This window comes from Aythya fuligula, chromosome 3, assembly GCF_009819795.1.
Source record: "Aythya fuligula isolate bAytFul2 chromosome 3, bAytFul2.pri, whole genome shotgun sequence".
NCBI lineage: Eukaryota > Metazoa > Chordata > Aves > Anseriformes > Anatidae > Aythya > Aythya fuligula.
In genome coordinates, this window is record NC_045561.1 from 22,527,993 (window position 1) to 22,544,706 (window position 16,714).

At 39.3% G+C, this 16,714-nt stretch overlaps 1 protein-coding gene across 2 annotated transcripts in view; it reads left to right on the top strand.

Annotated features, from left to right (window-relative positions):
• The first annotated feature begins 9,343 nt into the window (after positions 1–9,343).
• Positions 9,344–16,714, top strand: part of CNIH3 (cornichon family AMPA receptor auxiliary protein 3) — a 42,034-nt gene continuing 34,663 nt past the window's right edge. For both annotated transcript variants that reach the window (XM_032185409.1, XM_032185410.1), the window contains exon 1: positions 9,344–9,424. In XM_032185409.1, coding sequence (XP_032041300.1) covers positions 9,344–9,424 — 81 coding nt within the window. The remainder of the gene's footprint in view (positions 9,425–16,714) is intronic.

The following is a 16,714-nucleotide window of genomic DNA, read 5'->3' on the forward strand; positions in this document are numbered from 1 at the left end:
CAAAGGGAAGAAGTAATGAACTGCCCAATTCATGGCTGTAACTACTGAACAGTCCTGTTTAAAGAGAAATCTTTGAGAAAAAGCACACAGAGTTATTGGTTGCTGATTGACGATAGAAAATCATATAACCAGGCATTCTTCTTCAAAAAGTGTTGTCTGCTGCTCTGCTCCAATGGGGTACTGTAGCTTTGCTTCGTCATCACTTAGATTGTGTACTGTTCCTGGGGAAGTACAGGGAAGGAGGAAAGAAAACAATGGAGAAATTAAAAAAGTTAGGTATATAAAATCTAAGCCATCGATCACTCGGGGATTTCAGCCCAGCTGTGCTAGAAATGTGCTGTATTAATCTGAACATGCCATTGCATCTGTTGGCACCTCACATCTTTATTTGATTTAGGGCAGAAGTTTCAGATTAATTGAAGCCAATCTAGGACATGCAATAATGCTGCAAAAAGGGACATTCCTCCCCCTCCCCCTTCTTACTCACGCAGTAAAATTGACCTAGCTAAAAATTAATATTTAATGGAGTCTGTAACTTAAACAGGCCATGTGTGTTGACAGATGGTTGGTGGTGCTAGGAAAATGGATGGACTGGGAATGAGCAGCTAGCAGAATGGAAGGTTAGACAACTGCCCCTGGCAGCAGTGACATTCAGCGGGGGAATGGTCATCTATCTACTCTACCACCCAGTGTGGCCCAAGAGGATTGGGTCTGTGGAGAGAAACAAGTTGTGCTGCCATTCTGAGAGCCACATGGTATGCATCGGAGGGGTTTTATTTTGGGTTAGCTCTAGGTTTGTCCCGAGCAGGAAGTGGGTGTGTTGGGAAGGCTTCTAGGGCTTGTCTTCCAGTTCAGTTCATTAGAAAGTTTATGCAGATGTACAAGCATGTAGATGGGGATACCCTGGCGCTAATATTTCTTGAGACATATTTCTAGGCACTACCATAACACAGAAGTATTTGGAATCTTTTTAAACTTTCCATTTGAGGGTAAAAGGTGGGACTGTAGCAGGTGCATTGCTGAGTGAGGAAAGACAGACTGCCGATATTTCACACACTTGTTTTTTATCACCACAAGAGGCTCAGTCGTTTCTGTGCCTGCTGGGAGCAACGGTGTGCCAGGGCTGAAGCTCAAGTCTCCGTGCTGCTCTCTTCGTTATTCTACCACCACAGCACTCTGCTCTTCGTAGCTCCAGGATACCTCACCCAAACAGCATATGGGCTCACACTCCATCTTAAATGTGTCTTTTTGTGCAGCATCCTTTATTTGCCCTTTGGGGACGTTTTGTGCAGTTCAGTGTGAATATTTTTAATCAGTCATTCTGACAGGAAAAGAAGAGACAGCAGGGGGCACCAAATCTGCATAATTCTGTTAAAACGACAGCATTCGGGGCCGTGCTTGTAACACTGACATGGTTATGCGTACTGACAGCTTAATTCCTTGAATTTCTTTACACCAATGATATTTTTTAAAACACCTCTTTTCTTCTCAGGAGCTACAGTAATGAAAGGGGGGGTTGAATTTCTACAAATGTAGAAATCTGGCTAGTAGAACACCTTTTTCCTGTCAATTGTCACCCTATTTGCATCACCCATTTCCCTTCCCCGCTTTGGTGCTATAGGCTTCAAAGCTCACACCCAGAAAGTTGCTATCTCTAATACTAAATTTAGGAAGACATTTCTTACAACTTATTTTTTTTTAGTTTAAAATCTTCTACAAAATAAAAATGAAATGCAAATATATTCCTGCGTGGTTCTTTGAGTATTTGATTTAAATGTGTACTGTGAGGAATGGATCTGATTCAAAATCCTTCTTTATGTGAGTGGTTCACACAGAGTATCTGTGGGAATAGTCTGAAAAGTAGATCTATTATTTGTGTATGTAATATATACATATTCTTTATATTTGGAAGTGCTTCAGGATTTGATTTTTATTTGAAAACATGCAATGACAAGTAGCAATTAGGCAGACAATCTGAGAAATCTATTAATTGAGAACTACTCTTGGAATCATTTACTTATCTGAAGTGTAAGTTCAGCTGGTTAGGTGCATGCCTAAGTAAGTAGTTTTTTGCTTCCAGGCTTGTTTACTTACTTTAAATGTAATCACTCATTGGATAAAATAGGTAAATTCTAACTGCATACCTTCTAACCCATACAGAACAGGATGATCTTACAGGTAATTGCTATTGTTTCAGACAGCAGGAAAATATTTTCTTCTTGTCAGATGATCAAAACTTGAAAAGTAGAAAACAGATCTGGGTTGTACCTTTATCATCTGGAGGGCCACTGGATTTCTTCTGCCACCACAGCTCAGAGACTGGGACCCTCAACCCCATCAGCTTCATCCTGGTTTTGACAGAGTTAAATTTCCTCCTAGTAGCTGGTATGGTGCTATGCTTTGGATTTAGGAGGAGATTAATGTTGATAACACACTGGTGGTTTAGTTGTTGCAGAGCAATGCCTACACAGAGTCAAGAACTTTTCCACTTCTATTGCTGCCCTGACAGCGAGGAAGCTGGGGGTGCACAAGAAGCTGGGAGGGGATAGAACCAGGACAGGTTCTTGGTAGGCCATGCAGGGCCTTCACATTTGGTGAGGAATACCCAGGACAGCATTTTGCTAGCACTGTTATCATTTGTTAGTGCTACTGCAGTAGGTATATTTGTCAACGGCAATTCAGAATCTTGTATCTGTCGCCCTATTAAATACATTTGACTTTGCAAAGCTGTCTCAGTGAAAGTCTTTAGCAGGGCTCTGAAACAGGCAAACATTTGATAAGTCTCCTTTAATGCAACAACTCCTTTTCCATGTTAATGCAACAACTCCTTTCCATGTTTGATGACAATTTTCAGTTGTAAAGAGTGTACCTGTCCAATCCATGGGCTGCCAGCTTCTCCAGGAGAATGCTGTGGGAGACCATGTCAAAAGCTTTGTCATCTTTGCTTCTGCTTCAAGCCCAAGCCTGTTGACTTCATTAGATTTGGTTAACTGAATAATATTGCTTATGATAATTGTTTCAATAGATACAGGATTATTGTCACTACAATGAATGCTTCAGAAAACCAAATAACCTCCCACATAGATATTTGCTGGGAAAAAAAAGTTTAGATAACCATGTAAAAGTCCATAAGGAAAACTTGCCTGAAGTCAATTTGATCTTGAATGTTGCTTGAACTGCAATTAAAGGAAACTCTTAAATCTGTTAGGTAAAAACAAACAAACAAACAAAAAACCAACCCCCCCCCAAAAAAAAAAAAAAATTAAATAAAGAAAACAACCCCCCCCCCCACTAGGTCAACAATTTATGTAACCTGGTCAGCAAGAAACATAGTGATAGCTTCTACTACTCTGACTCACTTAGCTGGCTGATGCCAGGGCAATTACATTAATGTGTAGCTGCTAAAGGTTTATGTAGAAGATAACTTAGTTTCTCTATAGAAGAATTAAATACCTTGAACTAAGAATTATTTTGTGTGTGTGTATGCAATACTTGTGAGTCATGATAGTTTCTTAAAGGCTGTTTAACTTTATGAAGTTGACATGAGTCATTGTTCTCTTCCCAGGTAATGATTAGTTAAGATCACATTTATCTCTTCCATTTTTCTTAGGCTTGTGCTTCATTGATCTTCCAGTGAACAACTGCTTCAGAGTACTGAGTGACAAGTAAAGTCTTTAAGAAATAACACAAGATAGCTCCATTTGAAAGAATGGATGACTAGTGCTGACAACTGTTGCTGCTCAGCTACTTTTGCCTCTGAAATTAAAGTAACAATTGGTTTAACAAAAGTAAGTGTACCTTGTCCTTTTTGATTAATGTCATCAGTCATGAAATAGCTACAGAATATATAGAACTTGGCAAAAGGCATCTCAGAATAACATAGATTTTATAATTTCCAAAAATAGATCAAAAGAGGGAAGAATTGTCTTTATTGCCTGTATCACAATCACTGTTTCTTGTAGCTATTTCTACCATTAAAATGAGTATTCCAGATAGCATTCTGAATATTTGCTAAAGATCTAGCAAATCTAGAGCTAGACCCAAACATTCATTATCTGACCTTGTGGTCTAGGCAAATTTATTTAGACTTTTCAACATAACAGGAAAAAAAAAAAAAAAAAAGTAGAGAATCCAAATGAAGAGAATATATTTGTGGTATAAATGGTACGAGAACCTCCAGCCAGGATTTCTGACCTTTTCCTTCTCTTCTTTGTAAGAGATGGATAAATCACAAAGAATCACTTACTCTTGCTGCTTCTGCTTCAGACTAGGAGTATTTCATATGTTGTTAAAAACAGGATGGTTAATGTATTGAAGATTTATATTTAGAATAGGAATGATCTTTCAGCACTGCCATTCTCATGAGACTTCTTATTAAACATGTTCCCACTCCTCCATTGCCACCTCCAACCTCTTCTTCTGGTATTTTCCTAATTTACGAATCAATTCTTTGGCTCTCATCAAATACTAAAATAATTTTTATGAGGGACTTTGACGGAATTGAAATTCAAAGTGATACAGTGCTACATCATTAGTTTAACTCCTATAATTAAAATAAAAAAAAAAGATCCCCATTTATGGGCTTTTGGTTTTCTTGCTGGCAAAACATGATGAATATGTTTCAAAGTTGCAGGAGCTTAGGGGATCAGTTTGGACAATCTTTAAATAAATTCAGCATTTGATAATCACTTCTGGTATTGTTATGGTAATAGTACAACTCTTGGGATTTGAGATATTGATTTTTTTCTTCTTTAAAATGAGATAAGTAAAAACTGATACTAATTTATCAGATGGAGAGGACAATGAGGCAAAACTACAAGGTCTTGAACTGCTGGCAACCAGTCCATTTGTACTGACACTGCAGTATGTCCTGCTAATGTCTGTGTAGCCTCTCCTTCCTTTCATGCTGTGGATGTACCCACCCCTCATAAACCTGTGGCAACACACTTTTTAAAATAAATAAATACAGACACAAAGTAATGTTTATGTATTCATCAGTCAACACTGTTATTTATGAACACCATATTGAAGCTACTCATTTATGCATGCAAGTTAAAAATGACTAAGACCATGAATTGAGATAGAACACATATGTCAGTTTGGTGAAATACTGAAAATTCTCAAAATTATAGCAAAGATGCCAGCTCTTTGTTCTACTGCATCAGACTGTTGTTTTCTGGATAATAGGGATGAGCATGCATTAGCAATAGCAGTCTCTGTATAAAGAGAGAAAGAAGAAAATTTTATTTAATGTGAGAAAATTTCATTTCCTTCTGAGAAGAGCTCAGAAGAAGGACATTACATGTTTGACTTAGTTCTGGCTTCTTTCTTTAGAATGATGGAGACATGAAGTGGAACCTAACTGTGTCTGCAGTAGGTAGGAGCAACCAGCAAGGCTCTGCTAGATCTTCAGTGACAGCTGAAGAGTTTCTCGTAGCTTATTTATTCACAAAATTTATTATTCCATTTTCAGCTCTGAAGGAATTCAGCTAGTCAGAAGTGATAAACCCAGAGATTCCTTGCAAAACAAGAATTAATTTGCTGCTTCCTATTGGCAGGAAGATGTTCAGCCACTGCCAGGAAAGCAGGCTCATCATGCATAACAGTTTATTGGGAAGACAAGCACCATCACTCCACACATCTCTCCCCTCCTCCTTCTTTACCCCAGTTTTTGCTGCTGAGCATGCTGTCATGTGGTATGGTATATGTCATGGGTCAGTTTGAGTCAACTGTCCTGGCTGTGTCTCCTCTTGGCTCCTTGTGCTCTTCTAGCCTGCTTACTGGCAGGGCAGCAAGAGAAGCTGAAAAGTTCTTGACTCTGTGCAAGCACTGCTCCACAACAACTGAAAACACTGGTGTGTTATCACCACTATTTTCATAAAAAAATCAAAAACACTGCATCATACAAGCCTCTAAGAAGAAAATGAACTCTATCCTAGCCAAAACTATGACTATATACACCACCTATTCCATGCCTCTTTTGTCATGCTCAGGTTCCACATTTACAAGACATTCTAATTAATCACCACCTTTCAACAAACACACAAATATCATTCCCTTAGTCTATGGACCACCCCAGTGAGATGTCCATAAAATGTCCACAAAATATCCACTGAGTTCTTTTAACCCATGACTTAGATTCTTATATTTCTCTGTTGTGGTGGTCACTCAGGATGGGAGAGGCAGTGTGTTGTGTGCAGTAGATGAACATCACAGCCAGCTCAGGTCGTGTCGCTGCTGCAGTTGTGCTGCTTCTTGTGATGCTCATGCTCTGTTGGTTTGAATGGTTCCTGCTATGTGACATCCTATAACATGCAAATAAGATCACGGTTTACAACAATTTAAAAGTACATCCATCACAATCTCCACCCTTGGACCAGACTATATCATTTAACATTGCAATTCCTCTCCTTCCCCTAGCCTGGCTAGCAGCAAGGGGTTCCTGCTATAGGACTTCCTATAACATGCAGCTCAAATAATGAATTACAACATTTTAAAGTCGCATCCGTAAAATGCAACTGTAAAGTTGCCAGTGTAAAAACAACAGTTTTGAAAATAACATTTTCTTTTTCTAAAGGTGATCATATTCTGTGCATCTGCTGTGTTTGTTCCAGATCCCTTCAGCTGATAATGCAGCACCCTCAGCTCTCAAACCATCCCTTCCGGTCTCTGTGATGTGCATTACTTCAAAGGAGAACAGCTGGGTCCTGGACTGTAATTTCTCATGAAGCTAGGATCAGAACCATTAGTTTATTTGAAGGTTAGGACTAAGACCTTAGAAGTGAATGTAGAGCTAATAGACAGTCTTATGTTCCTGCTGTGTTCTCAGGGCTTAAGCCAGTGAAAAAAGGGGCAGGCACATCTAAATTATTTTCACCTTTTGCCTCACTTACCATGATTTGCAGAAATCTAGTTCAGAAATTACATAGGAATGGCTCCCTGCTGTGAGGTCCGCATCATACACTAAGTTGTAATGAGTTTCTAATGAGATGGAGATAAGGAAGCCATTTTTAGTGATTACTGTGTAGCCTAGACAAATCTCAGAGATGTACTAAGTGACAGCCAAATCTTTCCACAGTTTTCCATCAGTTAAATATCTCAGGATATAATATATATAATATAATGTATATATAATGTATAGATATAATATAATATAATATAATATAATATAATATAATATAATATAATATAATATAATATAATGTAAGAAGGTGATAGGACAAAAACATATTACAAGCATCTTGATAGCTTTTTCTTTAACTTTTTAATCAGGAATTCTTGTAATTAGTCAGTCATTAACAATGATTAATGATTAGAAGTAGGGCCAATGGGAAATACATGTTTTGAAATCAATATCAGGAAAGACTGTGCAATATTGGAAGCATTTGGATGTGGAACTGTCACTTTGCAAAATGAGAAACATATTTCACCTGTGTGTTCATCAAACAGCTCCAAATACATAACTGAAATGTAAATGAGGATAAGAGGCAGTGGAAAACAGGAGAATATTTACCTTAGATTCCAAATTTATACTTAATCATTGCTTCCATGTCTGTCTTTAATGATGCCCATAGAATATTTTTATTTTTATTTATATACATATATGTGTGTGTATACATACATGCTCATAAGTGCTCCAGAAGGAAATGTTTTATTTTTGTTTTCCTGGAAGCATTGGGTGCTCTGTGATGAGTCTTAGCATAGGTAATGTATATCTAGGTTTTAAAGCAACCAGGACAAAATAAAACAAAAAATACATAAAATCCAAAGCTGCTCCTGTAGCTCATTTTCAGCTCTTTTTAAAATGTGTGGTTATGAGTAAACCCTTTACTTTCTCAAGTCTATGCTCTGCAGAATTTCAGATACAAAGCAATTAAAAAGGTCAAGGAATTACAATACATTTACTGCATCTTTGTATGACAGCAAAGCTCATTATTTGCTGTGTTCTGTCCTTCTTAATTAAATCACCAAATCACATGCACATTCCAGAGCAGCTCACTTATAAAAGGTTATTTCCATCAGTTTATTCCTGATTGGTTTATTAATTACCAGCCTTGACACTCAGTTCAAGTCAGCACTCTTCGCTCATGGTAGAAGTGCATGTTATGTTTAAAATTCTATACCATAATTTTAACCAAGTTAGTCCCTTCCACCCGTAGATAGAAAATAATGCCATGAACTGAAATTCTTTTAAGTTTTGTAAAGACTTTGCAAACATATAGCTTTCATCCATGGTTTTCAGAATATTTTTAGATTAGTCCTCAGGTAGACCTGTGGTATTTTCTACTGATTTTTTGTTTGTTTGTTTGTTTGTCTGCAAACCTGCTGTATTGCCTGCTGCTGTGGTACAAAGAGACAGAAGAACTGGCTGTAAATCTTAAATAAACTCCCTGCAGAAATGGCTAAGGCATGTCTGGAGACACTATGGGAGCTGTCAAAGACCAGGTAAGAAGGAAGAGGCTTACCCTTCATTTTAAACATGTATTTTAGCTGTTTGGATATTGCAAATACCCAGAAGTCACAAAGCGCGATCTCCCAAATTGTCGTTTAAAACGGCTTTGCCGTTTATTTACCCTATCTGCAAACATCCTTTTCACCTTGTGGGGAAGAATCTCAGGGCAGTACTTTGCTGAGCGGCTCAGTTGCAGTCAGATCGCCCCTGGGCCGTTTCTGCCTGTCCTGCGGAGAGGTGACCCCTGGCAGTGCCTCAGCCTTCGTCTGGCCATGCTCTCCTCCTCAGAGGGGCCTCCTCGGAACGGATTTACCGTTCTTACTAAAAATAATAATAATAATAATAATAAAAGCAAGTTTGGGCAAGTCATTTTTTCAAGATCTGGCTCAAGTCGACCTCAGCTCAGCCCACGCTCACACTATCGTGATATCGTGATATGGTTTCCATCAGAAACACGCGGTCGTGACGGAAGGCACCGCCTTACAGGTGACAGGACCCCCACACACACCCACCCACCCCTCGGCGAAGCCCCCCGGCCGCCTCCATCACCGTCGGCAGCCAGCCCCGCGCCTCACACGCCAGGGCGGAGAGGAAGGGAGAGGAAAAGAGGGGAAGGGAGGAGAGGGGAGGGCGGCGGAGGGGCCGCTCGCAGCTCGCTCCGCCGCCCGCAGCAGGTGGAGGGGGCGGGCGGAGGCCGGGCACGGCGCTGCGGGAGGCGGGACGGGCTCGGAGGAGCGGAGCCTCCCGGAGCTCTTTGTCCTGGGGCCGAGCATCCCCTCCCTTGTGCTGTCCGAGGGCGGCGAACTCCGCCCGGCCGGCGGCGGGGGCGCGGACGCCCGTCTGCCCCCCGGGGGCTCGGGGGTCGCGGCTCCCCCGTGCCGGCTCCCCGCCATGGCCTTCACCTTCGCCGCTTTCTGCTACATGCTGTCGCTGGTCCTCTGCGCCGCCCTCATCTTCTTCGCCATCTGGCATGTGAGTACCCGGCGGGGGCCGCCAGCAGCGGCCCCAGCCCCGGGGGGGCCGTCGGGGTCCCTGACAGGCGGAGCGGGAGCAGGGGCAGGGGGCTGCGGCGTGGGCTGGGCCCCCGAGAGCGCCGTGGGGCTATGTACACGTATATCTGCATCCCGTTAAGTTTTCACAAACGTAAATCAAGGGAAGCGCTTCCGCGATAGCTTGTGAAGAACGCGCTTGTTTGTGCCTCTGGGAAGGGCTCGCACCCTGAGCGCCGTGGTAGCGCTGTGCGTGTGGAGAACTTCTACGCCGTTGACTTTCCTTGGCATAAAGGCAGCCGTGCACCCAGCATCAACCCTGTTAACACCACAGCTCTCCGAGGGACGTGGCTTTTGTTGTCCAGGAGCCGAGCACTGCCAAGGAGAAGCCTCCACATATCTGGTGATGCTGATCTTTCCTTCAATAAGTGCTACACCAACAACTTTCTTAAGCATCACTTTTGAAGTTGAAACTTCATCAGTCGTTGTGATGCGTGAGCTGGTGTTTCGATTCCTTCTTCACCAATTTCACTTGAAAGTGGTGGTGTTCACTCCCTGCTGTATGCAGGGGGGCTGTGATAGGACTAAGTGTGTAACTTAAAATATGGTTTTCCACAGTGATGAAATTATCCATATGCATAATTTGAAATTCTTTTATGTTGTTACGTAGTGTGAAATTATTTACACTATAGCTTGTATGTCTTTTTATATCACACAGAGAACTTAGTGCAGTAAACGTTCAGGCTGGAGCAGGATAAGCTGAAACAGAGCTCAACCAGTCCAGGTTGGATGGCACTTTGAGCAACCTGATCTAGTGGGTGTCATCCCTGCCCATGGCAGGGGGTTGGAACTGGATGATCTTTAAGGTCCCTTCCAACCCAAACCATTCTGTGATTCTGTGAATGCCTTTGCAGGTACCTGATAGAATAAGATTAAAAAACAAAACAAAACAAAACCTCCTCTAACTAACAAGCAAGGGAGATAGAGAATGTATTTTTCTTATAACATGAGTAAAGCTGCTAGCTTAGCTGTATGTAAGCACGTTAGAGGTAGGAAGCAGTCAGCTGAGAGGATTCTTTGAAATCTAATTGTTCTGAACAGTTAATGGTGCAGTTACAAAATTTTTCTTATTAATGAAATGACAAAAAAGGCGATGGTGATGTCGTGTACTGCAAAGACTGAAAAGGATCTCTAGGAGTCAGCTACTGTACTCCCACTCTTCAGAAAAAAAGGGGTAGTACAATTTAGATGATTACTCATGTTTCCTTCTTTCCTTTTCCCCAAACCATAAGGTCTCCCAAAGGGATAATTCTGCAGATTCTTCAAACCAATTAGAGTTAAGAAGTGTTTTCTAAGTGTTTGCTGAATCTCTTTCTACAAATTGCACTGGTATTTCTGTAATCACTACCACAATTTTATAATTTTTTATATATTTGAAGTCTGCTACTGTGTTTCAGTAGTTGTCTTTTTCCTGGACTGAAGTTGTTGTTGGCTGAAGACATACAGTATGTCTAGCAAATGGTGCAAATTACTTTTCCATACATAAGTCAGTGTAGTCACTGCAAATTTAGTGAAACATTTTTCAACTTTCAGTCTGTAAACCCATGGAGAGCAATCCATTATTTATAGAGATATGTAAGAAGCAAAGAAGAAAAGAAAAACCCTTTGTCAATAGGCTTATGTGTATGGCACCTGTTTCTCACATCCATTGTAAAATTATTGAGGGATTGAAATTGAAAATGGCTGGAAACACCATTCTACTGTAATAGAGCAAGAATTGGTACTTCTGTTATAAATAGATAATCCTATTGAAGTGCATGGTTTGTGTGAAGGTCATAGAATAACAGATGGAACACCCTGCCAGAACAAATTTTGAAGCATACCGATTACAAAACAATTTCTATCGTCCTTTCTCTAAGAACTGTTATAATTTGCTTCCTGATTTCTTCTTAAATGTAGTCTGACATGTAGCTTATGTATTGAGTCATAGGAGTTTCTTTTACCTTAAACATCTCATTGTGAAAATCTTCCCAAGAAACAAAACTCCTACTCCTTCCCTGCAACCAGATTTTCATCTTTATTTTTTGCTGTAATATATTTGCAAGGGACAGTTGACACATTTTAAGTAGTTTCTTATAAGGGCAGCAGAGGATTTTAAATATTACATTTTTCTGCTACAATGCTTTTTTTCTTGTTCCTTTTAATGTTTTGTTACTAAGAACAAAGTGCTGATTAATCTGAGCATCTCATCACATTGAAAAATTACAGGGTCCTAAGGCTGAACTTGCATTTACATTTTGTAAGCTATTTTAAAGGACGAGTATAAAATGCAACATTTGGACTTCATGTTGTTTGGACCAGAATCTGACTGAAATTTGGGCAGTTATATGGAATGAATTAACAGTGGCTCAAACAAAATCTCATTTTCTTCCTACTCAGTACCCAGGTGGATTTTATAGGAGTGATAGTTTTCATTACTATAGATGTAATAGGTTTAATAAAAACTTCTGTGGTATGGGAATTTCTTAAACGTTTAGATTGTTCAATGATCACATTACCTCCATCTGTAATGACACAACACTAAAAACATTATGTAGAAATGTATACTTTTGTGTCACTGTTGTGGAAAAGTACCAGAGAATTTAGTAGAGAATGGTGATCCTTCTGCTTGGTTTCTTCTAACAATCCTGTGGAATTGAATAAAGCCTCATATTCCCATTACAGAATTACATAGGCTGTTTCAAACACTATATGGGCTGTTTCTAGTGTTTGGAGTAAACTTTGCATAACTCTATGAATTAGATGTTTCTAAATTTAATAAAACTTTTTCATCTGATGTCTCAATGTGTTGAGTGTGTTTGAGTTCTCATAGGTACACAGTTTAGTAAAGTTGATTTTACTTGAAGCAGTATTTGCCAAATGTGTATCAGCTAAATGAGATTTGTCTTCAAAAGAAGTTAGCATCAAAATGTTAAGAAAACTTCAGTGAGTAAATATCTTATGGGGAAAAAAAAAAATATATATATATATATATACACATATACACACATAGAGATACTGCATGTGACTGTAAGCTGTTTCAGACATAAACTTTTGATAGCACTTTATTTGCATTACTAGCTGTGGTATCATCTACATGTATATTGACCAAGGTGTCCTCTCTGTTGGACTAATACAGCTGAGCATATTTTGGTGGGGTTGCGTGGTACAGCTAACAGCAGGATTTGGTCTGTCAACTGCATAATTTTATATCTGCATCTGATCGTGCTATAAACTCAAAAACAGAGCGTATGGTCTTCTTACTAAATATCATAGACACTTTGTTTTGCTATCGTCAGCTATTCTCCTTGTTCTTTATAAACAGCATTTTAATTATATAAGCTGTTTTACTCAATTCCTAAACTATTTTAACTAAGATTTAGCTTCCTGTTAACATTTAAGTGAGCCATGTCAGGTCTTTTTGAACTCCCAGTAAGATTTGACATACCAAGTTCTTTTCTAGTATGGCTCCATTGATTTCAATTATGTCTGAACTGAAGTTGACTGAAAGTGACCAAATTCTGGTTTATGTGTTGTCATTTAATATATGACATGCTTAATATATGACGTACTATTTTTCTCTACAAATACTTTGTTTTGGGGGTAATCTGACTACATGAAAGACAGTCCTTCCCTTTCTTTGTATTTTAAGATGAAATGAACTGCTTTGAGATTTGTTATTTTAAGAAAAGTTTTATGAAAAGAGCTTTTCAAAGTGTTCCATTTTATAACACCACAACAAAACAAAGTAGCAAGGACATTACTGTCTGAAAAATTAATTCAAATGGTGGACCATCTCTTTGAACTAATACCAGTGTATCTGTGAATGTGTGCAATTGCTTAATAACCAGTAATACTTAAGGATTGCCAGTAAGCATTAGGAGTATTGGGCCAGAGAAAAAATGAATGGTGCTGGTGTAAGGAGTTGTACCACATCAGCTGGGCTTATGCAGTTCTTCAATATAGTTGTGAATTCAATTGATTCTAGAAAAAATTGTGTCATGGCAAGAGTAATATGAGCTGAAATCTGTGGTAGTTACCTAAATGTAATAATAAGAATAAAATAGCAGAGTATATATTTTTTGCTGTATTTATCCTTTCAGAGTTTGGGGACAGTGTTAATGCTGATAAACTACCTTCATATGACACTGGCCTGAATTAACAGTTACCAGATCACAGTTCTATTTAAAACCAGTGGGAGGCAGTGACTGAAAAAAAGTGTTGTAGGCTAAGATGGACTTTTAGTTTCTAATTAGCTACTTTTTTTGAGAATACCAAGGAAGGAAGCCTTTAGAAACTATGTGGTGTGCTGTTTCCTCTATTTGCTTTGTTTGTTATGTTTAGCAGATGGCTTAAATTTTCTGTTCATTGTTTCTCATCTACTAAGTGTGGATAATAGAACTGAACTCCAAGTACTGCATGACACCTTATCAAATATATTCCTAAAATGTCTTTGCTTTCCAACATAAGGTGCTATGTACGTAGAAGACCTTGCCACTTCTGCTATTTTTCACTATGGTCCTGCTGATGTGGACTGTATTTTATCAGTATTCAATTTGAGGTAGTGTAGGTAGAAAAATTTGAAAGCTCTCCAAGAGTTACATAAATGGAATTTGGTGAATATTCAGTACCCGTCTCACTTAGGCTTCCTCATAAAATTGTTAGGCTAATTTTTGATAAATTGTTTAACCTTAGTTTTAAAGGTAAGTCAAAAGCACACAAGATAATTATTTAAGGCTTGTGCTGATGGCAAATTCACTTGAGCAAAGCACTTTGGCCACAAACTGGTGGCTAGTCTATCAGTTTTCTCTGTGTATCAGTAGCTTAGTTTATCTGTAACTGTGGTTTGGAGGATAGCTGGCTGTTCTATCAGAGTCCAGTAAAAAGAGCTGTAAGCTCACTTGAACCTGTACTTCTCTTCAGCAAAGGCTGCTGGTCAGCTCAATTTCTCCGTACAATACTTTAGAGCCTGCCTTGAAAAGAAAGTAATTTCCTTACAGACTTGGTTGAGCTTGAATATTCTTTCAGTCATTGAAGTTCAGTTCTGTACTTTAATGAGTCATTAATTCAGTTTTCTGAGAATATTGGATAATTATGTGATTAAAAATAGAATGAAATTAAGGTTTGAGGAGCAGGAACACAAACACTGTTGTTATGTTATACATATTTCTGGAAGAATTTTTCTTCTCTAAGCGACTGAGCACATTGTCCCTGAAGGTTTCATAGTCATGACAGCTTAAGGAGTAAGTCTGATGTGTCTGGCTATAACGTAGCTTGACAGCTCCCGTACACTTTGCTTTCAGAAGTTAGTCACATTAATGCTGACAGACAGATACCAGGCCAGGCAGCTTAGGCTACTTAACAAAATATACTTTATGTATTGAAAAGTAAATATATTTCAGTTTAGTTGCCTTGTCATGCTTAAGTATTAATTAAAAAATGGTATAAGTCTTTGGCTGTGCCACAGATTTAAAAGCTGTAAAAAGATTAAAATGGATCTCTCTATATATTGGAATTGTCATGATGAGATTTATTTGGAGAAGGGTTTTACATTGTAAATGGTTGCCACTGGTTGTAACTCCAGATGCTTCACAAGTCACAGTGACACTGTTATCAACGTACAATAAATTACTCTGTGGAGTCTTGTGTCTCCCTCCTTCAGCAATGTGCAGAGAACTGTTTCAATGTTATTTGGTTGTCACATATCCAATATTTTTGTTTGTTTGTTTGTTTGTTTGTTTTTGTTAATCATAAGGTTAGTTGGAAAATCTACTTACTAAAGGGATTTTATCTCAAAATTGGCAAATAATCTATTTGTAGTGCTTTTTTCAACTGCTACGTTTGTTGATAAGCATGGCAATATAGCTGTCATATTTCATTAGACTGTGAATGCCACTCTCTTGATTGAGTCTGAGGCATGAGGTTTTAGCTCTTATTACATACATTTGTATATTCAGTCACCAAATACTATGTTCAATCACCCTTAAAATTCAACATTCAGACTTCTGGCTGAGTTGCTTCCCTTGCCCCCTTCACCCCTCCCAGCATGAACGCCCTTCTATCAGAATGTTTTTCAGAAAGAAGAGGAGGAAGCTGAGCAGAGAATGAGAATCTAGGTATCTCTTTGACCCATTCCTCTTCTTCAGTGTCTCTGACATGCAGTTCATTTATAATCAGTGTTGTTGCTGACAGCTAGCAGTGACTCCGCCAGGCAAGCAAACTCTGTCTCACAGAAATTAAAATTAGGGGATGTTGAGGGACTTACTGGTTTGTAGGTTGGTGGTTTTGAAAACACATCCACTTTCTGTGGAAACAAAGAGTCTTTCCAATATGAAACAAGTAAGTACTGTTGTTATTATTGCCGTTCTTCAAAGGGGTAGTCACCTAAAGTCACAGGACAGAGTCTGTTCATGAGGCAAAAGCAGACATCAAATAGTATTTTATTTACAAGATCAACTTGTTCCAGTGTTTTACAGTTGGAAATTCCATTTTATTATTATTACTATTTTTTTGTTTGTGGCCATGATGCTTTTCAGAGAGCAAGATGCAATTTTAACAGGATGGTTCCTGTGTTCCTTAGGTAATAATTACACCTTCAGAAATGTCTCCTTCCTGTTCAAGGAAACAATACCAAGTTCATAAAAAGATTTAGATTGGGAGAGACTTAGGAAATCACCTAGTCACATCTCTTCTTCAAGGCAGGCCTAATTTCAAAGTTAGGCCAGGCTGCTCAAGTCCTTGCCTGGTTGAGTTGTGAGTTCCTCTGCAGACAGAGACTCTGCAGCTTCTCCAGGAGCCTGTTCCAGTACTTGACCACTCTCACTGTGAACATAGATTTTATTATACACAGTTGGCACTTCTATGGGTGCAACTTCTGACTTTGTCTCTTGGTCTCATGGTGCACCCCCCTGAGAAAACCTTTGTGCTGACTTCTGTCAAACCCACCCCGAGAAAATGAATACAGTAATTTGATCTCCTACCCCACAGCCAAAACCACTTCCCTCAGTCTCTCCTTGTGCACCCAACATTCTTTTGTCCACCAGAAAGGCCAGATCCTTTTCTGCTGAGTTGCTGGCAGGCTGCAATGTTATGTGTGGACAGTGTGTCCCAGGAACAGGACTTTGCAGTTGCCTTGGTTGACCATCATGAGGCTTTCACTGGCCCATTCTTCCAGCTTGTCAAGGCCACTCTGAATGGCAGCCATAGCCTCCAGTATGTCAACTGATCCCCCCAG